Raw genomic sequence first — 13,807 nt, 5'->3', positions numbered from 1 at the left:
GAACTGGCTATCAAACATCATGATATTGGCAGAGGCACCTCATATATAAAGCAGAGCAAAAGAGAAGAAGCGGATCTGTTGACAAGACATCATCTGACCCAGCAGAAACGTGAGAAGAGATCGGCACTCGTAAGAACACTTGAGTAGTTAGCTATTACATGCTTATAAGTTCTTAGCTCCATAAGAGAAAAATTACAAAAGTCTCAAATAACCCCAATAAATTGTAACTATTGTTTCAAGAGAACTTGCAGTAGAATGTCGGTGTCTGCCGCTAGATACTAACTCATCCTCTCCCTCCCTTGTCCATAGAACTTTCTAAGCATCAGCTGCTTCTAGCATCTCAGAAATAGAAAAGTCTATATGCGGCCTTATTCACATGTCCTTATTTAAACACTGTGAGATGGTCAATCCTGGAGGGGAAATATTGTTCACTGGGGTTATTAGCTTCAGTGATGTGAAACCTAGAAAATAAGCTCTAGCATGCCAGATGCTGAGAGGGTTAATCGGCCATGACAAGGGATGGATTTTTTTGTGAACAGTCAAAGAAATAGGTGGGATATCTGTTCACGTATAGGGAACCCTAGGGTGTGATCCAGCAAAAGTGCAGGACCCCTCACATGGTACACATGCCCAGCTGAGGTTAGGAATGATCACATTCTCCTACCGGATTCACCGGCCACACTTCCTCCCTGGACGTGTCTAGGTTAGCATCTTTTCACATATATTGGCAGGACTAACAGCTCACACAGGCCATAACCTACTTGCTTTTCTAAAGAACCCTGATCCTTCTGTAGCAGGGTCTAGCAGCTATGCCACATGTATATTAATATGACTCAGTATATGCTGTCTCATTGAAGACGGGTGACATTTAGGTCCTGGAACCCTTCCCCCGTCCTGCTTTCTAGTTTTGTATGGAGTCCTAGTACCTGCTACATCGCCCCTGATGCAGTGCACATTTGGCACCTGATAGTACCTTATTAATTACAGTGTATGACATTGGAGTGACTCTCCACATTATCTTAATGCGGCTCAAGAGCCTAGTTTCTTTGCCATTTAATTTCGTGATAAAAGTCCATGCTGACGAAGGCCCCTGGCCGAAACGTCTTAATTAATTTGTGGACCAAGCACATGCACGTGATAAATTTTGAACAAACCTGATCAATAAAGAAACTTTTTTTGCATATTTATTACTGGATTATTGTTTATTTTTGGGAGTGGTAGTGTGCCGGGGTTATCCTTCCATTTGGCCTTATGGAAAGGCACCAGGCGGTTGAGAAGTCCATAGAGAAGCCAGGAGTAATAGCATATCTGTACTGGGGTTTCTAAAGGGTTTCATGGCCCAGGAAACATAGTTTCCCATTCTCACATGACTACTGAGCAGATGGACTGCAGCATAAGATCTCACTGTTCATATTATGTTTATCTGGCCTGCAGTGTGGATGGTCAACCCAGCGAGGGTCCACAGGCATGTCCAGTGACTATATAAAGCATACTATTTACTGGACTCTTGGACTCGGGGAATTTGGCAACTCTGGTAAGGGCCACACTCTCCCACCAGTTGATTCCCGGAAAGATAGTGGACGTCCGCTATATCCATGGGTATGCCAAGGACAACCCTGTCACTAGAGTGACAATAGAAACAAACTGTGGCCCTGAGTCACATGAAGTTGCGGTGGTCATAGACTTGCTACACCCAGTGATAATAGATGTTCTGGGACTTGTGGCAAAGATGGCAGTGCCCAGTCCCACATATAAGAAGTGGTTCGCCCTTAAAGAAATCTCATTGCAGTCGGTGGGGAAGAAGTTTCCCTTGTGTGTGCTCATTGGTGATGAGGCCAAGGCAGCAACCCATGAGGCCGACATCCCTGAGTTGGGAGTATTTGGCTGAACTTTGGGACTGTTTAAATGAGGGACCTTATGCTAAAAGGGGCATTTGATAATGTTACAGTTCTAAATGGGTTTCCTCAGTAGCCAAGGGGTGACACCAGGTTCCCCTACTTGATATTTGGGACTTGCTATATCAAGTTACCAACCTGAGGGGTGAGGTAATAGAGCAACTGTTGGTACCAGGAGCCTATAGATGTATGGTCTTAGACATACCCCATTATTATGTCTTGGGGCATCATCTGTGTATAGAGAAAACCCAAGAGGGGTTCCAGCTGAGGTTGCAGGGAGCTTCAGCCACTTTTCAGAGGGTCATGAACCGGATCCTAGCCCCCCATAAGAAGTATTTAGCGGTATACCTAGACAATATTGCGCTCTTCAGCCTGGATTTAGGAAATCCTCTGAAGAAGATCCAGGTGGTGTTTATTCCACTGAGGAATGCGGGATTTACCATAAACCCCCAAAAATATATCATGGGGAAGGAGGAGGCCAAATACTTAGACTATATTGTCAGTAGGGGTGAAATCAAGCCACAAGTAAACAGAGTTGAAGCAATCCAAAATTGGTCTCAAGAGCTCTCCAAGAAGCAGGTGAGGGCGTTTCTGGGAATTGTGGGATACTATAGGCAGTTTCTCTCATATTTTGCCATGATAGCCGCACCTCTAACTGACATTCTCAAGGGCACAAAGTCATCGATGGTTAAGTGGACTTCCGAAATAGAGACTGCTTCCCAGGAGTTGAAGATAGCCCTGTGTAAACAGCTGGACTTGGTGGCACCTGACTTCAAGAAGGAGTTTGTGGTCCAAACGGATGTTTCAGAGGTCAAGTTGAGAGCCGTATTGTATCAGGAAGTGAATGGCGAGGAACATCAGACCCTGTACCTGAGTAGGAAATTATTTTCCTCTGAAAAAACTGCGCTGTTGTGGAGAAAGAATGCTTGGCCATTAAACGGGCACTTGACACCTTGAAGTACTACCTGTTACCCTGAAAATTTAGGTTGGTGTGAGATTGTACATCCCTGATATCGATGAGAGCAAGGAAGGGAAAGAATGCCTGGGTGATCAGGTGGTTTCTGGTGCTCCAGGATTTCAGCTTCCATGTAGAGCTTGGGAAACTACCTAGTAATGCAGATGCCCTGTTGAGACTTCCCTGCTTAGAGACTGAAAGTTGCAATAGTCAATGGTAAAATCCTAAAGGCGAAATATTTTTCACTTAGGTTATTATGTGCTGAGCTGGGTAATCGGCCATGACAAAGGTCGGATTTTTTAAGAACAGTAATAGAAATGGGTGAGATGGCTGTTCACATATCTCCACCCTAGGGTGTGATCCATCAGGTAAAATGAAGCCCCCTGGATCCATGAAGTGCTTTGTGTATGGAGGTGGCAGACCTCTACAGCTGTGCTCTCTTTGAAGAGAGCTGAACCCAAATTCTGTGTGAGTGGACTTTGTAGATGTAAGGACTGTTTAAATACTGCTTTGTTTTCTTTATGCTGAAAAGGCTGTTTTTGTTTTGCTTCATTTAGTGTCGGTTTATGACATTTTTAAGAAAACTGCTGGAAATTCAAATGAGAAGCGTTCTTCTGTCTACATTGTGAAGCTGCTGAGTGAGCCAATTTACCATAACATATACATAAAAAGAATGGTACTGATGTAAATCAGTGTTTTGGATCAGGGTATGGTTCATGTGTCTGTTTTTAACTTCCATGTGTCATCAGTGTTTTTCACAGATGGTAAAGAAATAAGTGAATTACAAAGCTTCTTTTATACTTTGCAATGTTAAACATGTACAACATGAATGGCACACTGATCCATGTGCTATACGTGTTTTTCATAGACCCTTAAGGGTACTTTACACGCTGCGATCTCGCTAGCTAGATCGCAAGCGATCGTACCCGCCCCTGTCGGTTGTGCGACACGGGCAAAATCACTGCCCGTGGTGCACAACCTCGTTAGTGACCGTCACACGGACTTACCTGCCCTGCGATGTCGAGGCAAACCGCCTCCTTTCTAAGCAATGTCACACGGCAGGTGTCCAGTAGAAGCGGTGGGACGGAGATGAGCGGGACGTAACATCCCGCCCTGAGCGGGACGTAACATCCCGCCCACCTCCTTCCTTCCGCATTGCCGGCGGGCCGCAGGTAAGGGGATGTTCGTTGCTCCTGTGGTGTCACACACAGCGATGTGTGGTGCCGCAGGAATGAGGAACAACATCGCTAATAAGCAGACGATTTTTGGTTTCAGGACGACCTCTCCGCAAACGATTTTTACTTATTTTGCGATCGTTTAAGGTCGTTCGTAGGTATCACACACTGTGATCTCGTTAATGAAGCCGGATGTGCGTCACAAACACCGTGACCCCGACGATAATTCACTAACGATATCACAGCGTGTAAAGCCCCCTATAGACTTGTATTGATCCTTGTTTTCCGTGCTACCTGAAAAAAAAAATATGCCCATGTTGCACAGACATATGAATAGCACCATAGAAATAATGGGTATGTGCTGTATCTGAGCCCTCGCTCATTAGCATATGATAAAAGATCTTTAGAACTACTTTTTCTAAAGATCTCTTTATTTATGCTACTAGATGCAGGGACGGTCAGGCAGCGATTAGCAATATACACCCAGAACTGCTTGTGGTTCTGGGTCCATATTGCACTTGATAGATTCCCTTTAAATTGAGTTAGAAAACACCATCTGTTGGCAGGAGAATAAATTATGATAATACCCAGTTGTAAATAAATGTTTTTAAAAAGAAAATGTACTTGCCTGATTGCTCCAGAAAATACTTTGCATTCATTATCATTCTACCGTGTGGTTTAAGTTCTATCTGCACATAAAAAAAAAAGAAAATAATAATTTTTAACAAGTAGAAATTAAGTAATTTCTAATATTATCTCATCAAAGTTTTCAAAAAGGAATTGCAAACTGAATAAAAATTATCTAAGAATGGAGAAATGGAGAAGTAATAGTGTAATAAAGTCTATATTTACTGATTCCATGTCTTATTCCTGACTGCAAGCCACTGAATAGTCAAAATATGGAGCAGTAATTTCAAATCATAGCCTTGGTTAACTTATAACCTGTTGATTAATAAATTTAATGTCTATTTTAACCTCCAAAATTATTTTTAATAAGATAATCTGATGAAGGAAATTGAGCACAATTACTAAAAGTGATCAGTTTATATTGCTGTAATATACCGTAGCTTTTTCATTTCCCCATTCATTGTGCTGTAAAATAGGATAAAATTCCAAGTACGATGTATTAATGGAAAAATCTATAATTCCACCATGGCATTTTGGGGTTTTGCTTTTACTGTTTTCACTGTTTTGAGATGATGATCTGGCAAAATAATTCTCCAGGAGAGGATGATTACAGCCATACCAAACTTCTAGTTTTTGGGGGGGGGGGTTTATTTTTTTTTTTTTATTTTACTCGTTAAAAATTCTAAACTTTGTACAAAAAAATTAGTTTATTTCACCCTTTTTCTGAGATTGAAACTTTATTTTTCTGCTGATGGACCTGTGTGAGGGCTCAGGGGCATACATAGTAATAACAAGTCCCATGACAAACGTTCTAATACGACCCTCCTTCCATTCACTTCTGCACCCCCCAAAACATAATTGGCAGAGTAGGCTGGGGTCATATTTCCTAAGTTTTATAAACAATTATGATGGCATTTATTGTGGCATGTACACAGTAATGCCCGTGTAAAGCCCCTAAGGCTATGTGCCCACGGGACTATGTACCCGCAGATTTTGCCGTGGAAAACCTGCGGATTTATCTTTATTTTCTAGATAAATCCGCAGGTTTTAGCAAGTACAGACACTCCCCATGTTATCCTATGGGACATGGGGAGTGCTGTGTCCATGCTGCGGTATGTGCGGTTGCAGAATATGCTGCGGATTTCCCGCACGTAACTGCATTTCAATTATTCCTGAGGAAATACCTGCGGAATTGCCAGCCATTCACTATGGAGATAGAGGCCAGGACTTCCATAGGTAAGTCGCAGGAATGTTCGCAGGTTTTCCGCAGCTATTTCGCTGGAATCCCGCAGTTATGGATAGCTGCGGATTCCGGGGAGCTGCTGCGGGATACCTGCAGACATACCTACGGATATATCTGCAGGTGCGAGCTCCCGTGGGCACATAGCCTTAGTGTTCTAACCAATGACACCCCTTTCATAGCTATTATAGAGTATGATGCTCCAAAAAATTGCCGCCACCCACACATATAAAGTATGATATCCTTACTGTGAATCAACCCCCACCCCACCACTATTTTATCCTATTCCCACATGAAATATGATGACACCACAGTGCCTCGGTTCAAAGAATGATGCTACCTCAATGCTCTCAAGATGGTCTATTACCCCATCAACTTAATGTTCCTAAACTGCCCCTCAACTGTAGGATGTCTTTATAATTATCCCACACAGTATCAATGCTCACACATAGTATGAAAGCCTGTCAGGATGAAACCCTCATTCAATCTGATGGCCCCCACAGCCCATCACTTATTATGATAGATCCCACACCCCCTCACTCGGTTGTGCCCACAACCACTCAGTGAGATGCACCCACAGCTCCTCATTAAGTATCATGCCCCCTTAATATAGTAGCCCCCACAGCCCCTCACTTAGTATGATAGTCCCCACAGCCCCCACTTACCTTAATGCCCCCACAGCCCCTCACTCAGTATAATGGTCCCACAACCCCCCCTTAATATAATGGATTCCATAAGGAGCAGCTGTAGAGTGTCCAAGTTTGCCATTATTAACACAAGAAAATGTATTTGGATGTGTAAAAAAGGATTGCAGACAGAAGACAAATGAGAAAAAAAATGTCCATATTTTCTGGATGAATTTATGAACGATTTTTTTATTTGGTTGTGTAACTTTAGCCTAAATTGAAGACAGAAACTCAACACCAGGGTTTACTAATTATGCAGGAGCAACAAGGGGACGAAATGTAACAGACAAAATCTAACATAATGGTATATCAAATACCAATAAATGTAGATACATTTATATAATGGTACTAAAGTAAAAGTAATGCAACATCCAATAATAATCACAATGGCATAAACCAAGAAAGCAGAAAAGTCAAAGTAAAAAGAGCATTATATAGCATTTGTAAATATGCAGACACGCCAGATAGGAAAAGTGACCCCACACGTTTCGCCACTAGCTGGCTTTGTCACAGAATAGTGAAACTGTGCAGCCTAAAATAAAAAAAACTGCTTACTTCCCAATCTGGCACCATTCCTCTACTGCTGTTGTTGACTGGCTGCAATGTTCATATGATTTGTCAATCATTGTCACTTGACCACCGGTGGACGCATTGTCAACTATGGAGGAATGGCACTGGTCACAAAGGTGGGCATGCAGTTGTGTTTTTTTCTTGTAGACTGCACAGACAAGCAAATCATATATGGTTATCCTTTATTGAACAACTACTTAATATGAAATATAATTGAATCTTACCCAAATCTCCATCTTTCCATTATTTTTTTTGCATCGTTCAGCCAGGGAAAACAGTTCAATCGTGGTCTCCGATACCACCCCTGCCGTCCTTCCTTCCACAATTATATGCATTACTCTTCCTTTGTTAATGTGAGCATCAAATGTGCTCTCCCAAGGTGGAAACATAGTTGGCTTCTTCTGTACGAAAATCTTACCATTTTCTACAGGAAAAAGAAATATTAATGTAGCGGTATCTGCAATTACAGAGAAGAAATAATACTGTAAAGAGGGATCAGATAAGAATCAAAGTTAGGGTATCGCATTGTGCTTGGCAAAAATGGTAATTAAAGAGCTTAAAGGGGTATTCCCATGTCCAAGATCCTATCCCAATATGTAGTAGGTGTCATAATAATATTAGGAAATATCTTCTAGTACAAATGTAATATAGTTCTCCTGATATAAGCATGTCTCTTAACTCATCTGCAGGGCATTGCAGCTTAGTTATCTATGGTTATGTCTTCTCATATAGTGACAGTTAGATGCTCATGGTCATAATTGTAGATACCTAAGCTGCAATATCCTACATATGAAATAAGAGACATAGTTATATCTACTTGTACATTTCTAAATGGAGGTATTTGCTAATATTAATATAATAATGCCCACTAAATATTGGGATAGGATCTTGGAGATGAAACTACCCCTTTAAATGATACATTACAACATAATACTCATACTAACCACTTACCTTTTTATCAATAACTGGAATATAAATGTATAAAAGAATTTTTGGGGACTGCGTTTTTCAAAGAGATTGTTGTGTGTTGTTTCAAGATGTGCTGCCTTAGGCTTCTGCCACACTCACGTGAAATTCACGCACGTGCCGAGAGACACGTATTTTCCCTGCGTGTTGCGTGCAGTTAAGTACGTGTCTCTGGTACGTGCGTGACACGTGTGTTCTACGTGTGCTATCCGCGATAGCACACGTAGAATCGGTAATTATTATACTCACCTGGTCCTTCCTGCTGTCCGTGGTGCTGATCCTCGGTCTCCAGCCCTCCCGTCTCCCCGCTGCTGCTGCTGCCAGGCAGTGAAGTGAATATTCAATGAGAATAATGAGCGGCGGTCGGCAGCAAGAGGCAGCAGCGGCAGAGACAGGAGGGCTGGAGAAGGTGAGTTAATGTTTTGGTTTTTTTTCCCTGACATGTGTGTTTACTCCGGCGCGTGTCACACGGGACCGCATCCACACTACACCCGTGTGGTACGGGTGCGGGCCGTTTAACACCCGTGCTGCCGGAGAAAACACTGACATGTCAGCGCTTTGAAAATCGCACACACGTACAAACGCACACGGACACACGTTCCGTGTGGTTTTACGTGTGTGTGCCTGCTACCATAGGGTGGCATTGCTGTACATGTCTCCGTGCCGCCGGTACGTGTAAAAAATGACAAACACGTGCCGGAGGCACGGATGTGTGGCGCTAGCCTTAGGGGTATTTTGCACGCTGTGACATCGCAAGCCGGTGCCGCGATGTCGAGTGCGATAGTCCCCGCCCCCGTCGCAGCAGTGATATCTTGTGATTGCTGGCGTAGTGAACATTATCGCTACGCCAGCTTCACATGCACTCACCTGCCGTGCGACGTCGCTCTGGCCGGTGACCCGCCTCCTTCCTAAGGGGGCGGGTCATGAGGCGTCACAGCGACGTCACACGGAAGGCAGCCAATAGCAGCGGAGGGGCGGAGCTGAGCAGAATGTAAACATCCCGCCCACCTCCTTCCTTCCGCATTGCAGCCGGAAAGCAGGTAGGAGATGTTCCTTGCTCCTGCGGCTTCACACACAGCGATGTGCGCTGCTGCAGGAACGAGGAACTACATCGTACCTGTCGCTGCACCGGAATTATGGAAATGTCGGACCCTACACCGATGATACGATAACGACGCTTTTGCACTCGTTAATCGTATCAAAAAGGATTTGCACACTACGATATCGACTGCGACGCCGGATGTGCGTCACTTTCGATTTGACCCCACCGACATCGCACCTGCGATGTCGTAGTGTGCAAAGCCCGCCTTAATGTGAGTTAAAAAGAAATGTGAAAAAGTTGAGGTCTAGAAACACAGTGGTCAGTGACGGAAATGGTCGTGTTATTGTGGGGCCCCGAGGCTCGGTGTCGGTGCAGCGGTGCATTACCTTCAGGGACTCCACGCGGCTGGATCTCGTCACAGGTAGGAAATCCTCTATTTTGATTGTCGTGACGCCACTCTCAGAATTGCGGTCAGTGGGGACCGCCACTGCAGGTTAGGGGTGCCTGGGGCTGATAGTAGGTGCAGTCAGTTGTAATAGCCTCCTGAGAGTGAGGCATGCCCCAGGGTCCCGTGTAGGTGTGTGGAACTACAAGTCGCAGAATGACTCACACGCACAAGCAGGATGTCTTTCAGGGATTTTACTCACTGATGGTGGCAGGGTGAGTAACCCGGGCGTAGCTGGGATGAACCAGGCTGGAACCAGGTGTCCTTCAGGCTGACTTATGAGGGTGGCTACCAACTCGCCTTCCTTAGCCCGTTGTGTTTTGGGGTAACCCCTGCTTGAAGCCCTGCTGGGGTCGCCCAGGGAAGTTGCTGGTGCCTCTCTCCCCTTCTTTTTGGCCCGTTTGCTTGTAGCCTGGACCAGGTCACTCCGGCTGCTTGCCTCCTGTGAGCTATGGGCCCTCACTTTGGCTACGTGGCTGCGGACTCTGTGGTGTTGTCTTGGGGGTGTAAAGTGCCCCCTCATGCAGGTTTGGCAAAGGACAGGTGGATCTATCCCTGCACTGGGACCTGTTACCCGTTTGGGCCTGGTATCTCCCTGACAGTCTCCTTACTTTCCACTCCGTTGCTCTCTCTTTAGCCGTGTGTGGATTTCGGGCAGCACTACCAGGTGACCGTTCTCCCCCGTCGGTAGTCACTGCGCGTACGTTGTCAGAATTGTGTAGAGCTACAGGGTCTGCTTCTGCCCTCCCTGAACTTCACCACTCAACTGTCTTCGGCTCACTCTTCCCTCCTCTCCTGTTCTTGCCTACGTCACCTAGCAACCAGGCTCTCTACCACACCCCTCGAGTGGAGATGGAGGCTTCGCCCCCTCCTGGGATCCCCAGGGGTCCTCTCAAAGGTAAATGTGTGAGACCTGATCACTATGCGCCTGTGTAGTCACACCTCGGTCAGCCTTCTGGATTACCTGTTTTGTACTGTCCCCAGCATGGGTGCAGTACTCAGTGGTGCCTGACCAGGTCAGGGGCGCCACATTCCCCCTTAGTTATCACCAGCACGTCCTCGGGCTGTAAGACAACATTTTAAAATGCGTAAAACAGTAAAACATGGTAAAACGTTTTAAAACCAACAGGTACCATACATCACCACCCTCCACCCACAAGTTCGTTAACCCACCCTAAACCCTCTCAGGCGGCAGGTCACCGGTTTCTTTTGGTAACCAGGTCTGGGCCATCAGCTTCCCCAGACCTTTCTTCCCATCTGCCTCTCCCGTTGGCCGCGCCTTCAGCCACTTCTGGCAGGATGTAGAGGCGGCTTTCATGGTCTGGTGGTTTCAGGGTATACCTGGCCTGGTGGAGCCGCGCCTTCAGCCACTTCTGGCAGGATGTAGAGGCGGCCTCCACAGTTGGTGCTGACCAGGTACCCTCTTTGTGGTGGAGAGCCAGGCCCCATAAACAGGCGTGCTCCCTGGTAGTGGTCGTACCTATGGGGTAACTATAAACACTGCGAGAGTTTGTGGCTATAGCCAATTCATAGCCTTAAGGTTCATGGGTTAAAGTGCAAAAGGGTTTCTCACACAAGTTCATGTGGGCACGTGCTTAAACTTGAACGTTGCAAAACTTTTCAAACTGCTGTAGTTTTCTTTACTTTTCTCTACTCCATTCCACCAGGGCTTTTGCCTATTGGGCTTTGGCACCTGACATTTTCTATGTTTCTGTCGTCTGTTTCTTTTTCTGTATCCTCATCTTCTGTTGTTGAGATAGCAGGTTTACTGTAGGGATTTCTGGGGCAGGGTGTGACATCTAGTGCGTACCATCCGCGTTCTCCTTGGTGCTTTGTAAATTCTACTGGGTCTCCTATCTGTAGGTTTCTTCCTGGATGTCCTCTAGGTAAGTGTGCTCTAACATCCCTTCTGTTCACAAATATGCCCTCTTTTACACCAGGTGCTACTATAAAGCCATATCCAGACCTTAGACTGAAGTCTTCTACAACTCCTCGACAAAGTGGGCCTCTGACCTGCGATTTGGCCCTTCTCAAGGACCGCTTTTCCTCTAAGTCTCTGGCCGTGACCTCGTCCTTCTCCTCAGGAGACTGCTGTGCAGGTGGATCCCTTGTCCTGCTGCGGCGCCGTGTCCTGCGGGCTGGGTCCTGCCTGGCTGCCACCTCACCGCTTGCAGGCTCCCAGGTGAGGTATCTGGACAAATCTTCCTCAGCGGAGGATGTCGGGCCCTCTTCATCCCAGCGGGAGTACGGCAGCATCTCGGGCTCTTGGACTGGTGCTGCATCCACTGCTGATGGCTCTGGGGTCAGCTTCTCAGCTTCCTGGCCTCCCCTCCCCCTTAGTTCTTCTGGGCACTTCTCTTGTGGCAGCGCTAGGGATGGATTTTCATCAGCAGGCCAGGGCGGGGGACCCTTAGACATGAATGTTGCAGGAGTTTTCCTGTGAGTATGCGGAGGGAGCAGATACCGGTCCACCATCTCCTTTGGGAAGTGGGCCTCTAGATCAGCCTTCAGCTTCCAGTATTCGGGGTCCTCCCCCAGCAGGGACTTCCTAGCAGGGACTTCCTTGGGCTGGGGAGCGGTGTCTGCTCTGGCCTTGCAGGCCGGGGTAAATAATTGTACAGTCTTATCTTGGCGGGCCGAGCCTGGCGTGGCAGCGGCCTGGACTTGGCGGGCCGGACTGGGCGTCGCTGCGGCGGCCTGAATTGGCATCGCGGCTGCGATGGGATCTGTGCAGGGCGGGCTGGGCATCGCCCCTGCGGCCTGGATTGGCGTCGCAGCTGCAGCCGGTCCTTGGCGGGCCGCACCTGCGGCGTGGAGGAGGGTCGCGGTGGCAGCCGGATCTTTGCGGGCCGGGCTGGGCATCGTTGCGGCGGCCTGGGCTCGGCGGGCCGCACCTGGCATGGCTGCGGCCTGATTCAGCGTCGCCGCGCCGGGCATCTCTCCAGGGACCGCGGGCATGGCAGCAGGGGTCGGGGCACTCGCGCTGACAGGGGCAACACAGGACTCACCCATCGGTAACATCATCGGGGTCTGAGTCGTCGCCGCTCGGTCTGGCACTCGTCGTGCGGTTCCCCTCTCATAGGCCTGAACCGCTGCAGCCGTCTCCAGAAGCTCCGTACGTCCCTCGCTGATCTGCCATACGACCCTGGCCTCCAGTTGGTCGCAAAACTGGGCAAGTTCCCGATACCACCAGGCAGCGGAGCCTGGTTCTGGGTCTCTGCGTTCAGACGCCATTTCCTCTGCGTCTCCTTCTTCTAGTAGCAGGCTTCTGGCTCCCTTTCTTTCCCGACGTCTCTGAACGCCTCCGCTCTCATCACTTGCGAGGCCAGGACCCTTCAGGGGATCCCTGGGTAGCCACACCTCTTCGTGGGCGGTAACTTCTCCCAGCGCGGGCTGCTGTTGTTTTTCAGCGCGCTTTTCATGGTGGCAATATGGCGGCGCTTCCAATTTTCCAAGCGGACCGCCCAGGCACATGGTCACCTGTCTGAACAGGTCTAGTCCTTATCCTGTTCGTGACGCCAGATGTGTGGGGCCCCGAGGCTCGGTGTCGGTGCAGCGGTGCATTACCTTCAGGGACTCCACGCGGCTGGATCTCGTCACAGGTAGGAAATCCTCTATTTTGATTGTCGTGATGCCACTCTCAGAATTGCGGTCAGTGGGGACCGCCACTGCAGGTTAGGGGTGCCTGGGGCTGATAGTAGGTGCAGTCAGTTGTAATAGCCTCCTGAGAGTGAGGCATGCCCCAGGGTCCCGTGTAGGTGTGTGGAACTACAAGTCGCAGAATGACTCACACGCACAAGCAGGATGTCTTTCAGGGATTTTACTCACTGATGGTGGCAGGGTGAGTAACCCGGGCGTAGCTGGGATGAACCAGGCTGGAACCAGGTGTCCTTCAGGCTGACTTATGAGGGTGGCTACCAACTCGCCTTCCTTAGCCCGTTGTGTTTTGGGGTAACCCCTGCTTGAAGCCCTGCTGGGGTCGCCCAGGGAAGTTGCTGGTGCCTCTCTCCCCTTCTTTTTGGCCCGTTTGCTTGTAGCCTGGACCAGGTCACTCCGGCTGCTTGCCTCCTGTGAGCTATGGGCCCTCACTTTGGCTACGTGGCTGCGGACTCTGTGGTGTTGTCTTGGGGGTGTAAAGTGCCCCCTCATGCAGGTTTGGCAAAGGACAGGTGGATCTATCCCTGCACTGGGACCTGTTACCCGTTT

General features: G+C 47.8%; 1 protein-coding gene across 1 annotated transcript in view; it reads right to left on the bottom strand.

Moving 5' to 3' along the window:
• The window catches only part of PRKCQ (protein kinase C theta), a 125,189-nt gene that overhangs the window by 88,188 nt on the left and 23,194 nt on the right, over positions 1-13,807 (bottom strand). The window contains exons 2-3 of the mRNA XM_075345325.1: positions 7,373-7,572; positions 4,654-4,714 (exon numbers count right to left, since the gene is read on the bottom strand). Coding sequence (XP_075201440.1) covers positions 4,654-4,714; positions 7,373-7,572 — 261 coding nt within the window. The remainder of the gene's footprint in view (positions 1-4,653; positions 4,715-7,372; positions 7,573-13,807) is intronic.

The sequence above is a fragment of the Anomaloglossus baeobatrachus genome, chromosome 4, assembly GCF_048569485.1.
Source record: "Anomaloglossus baeobatrachus isolate aAnoBae1 chromosome 4, aAnoBae1.hap1, whole genome shotgun sequence".
NCBI classification, from domain to species: Eukaryota; Metazoa; Chordata; class Amphibia; order Anura; family Aromobatidae; genus Anomaloglossus; species Anomaloglossus baeobatrachus.
Note: the sequence above shows the minus strand (reverse complement) of the source record. Positions and strands in the feature narration are given on the sequence as shown.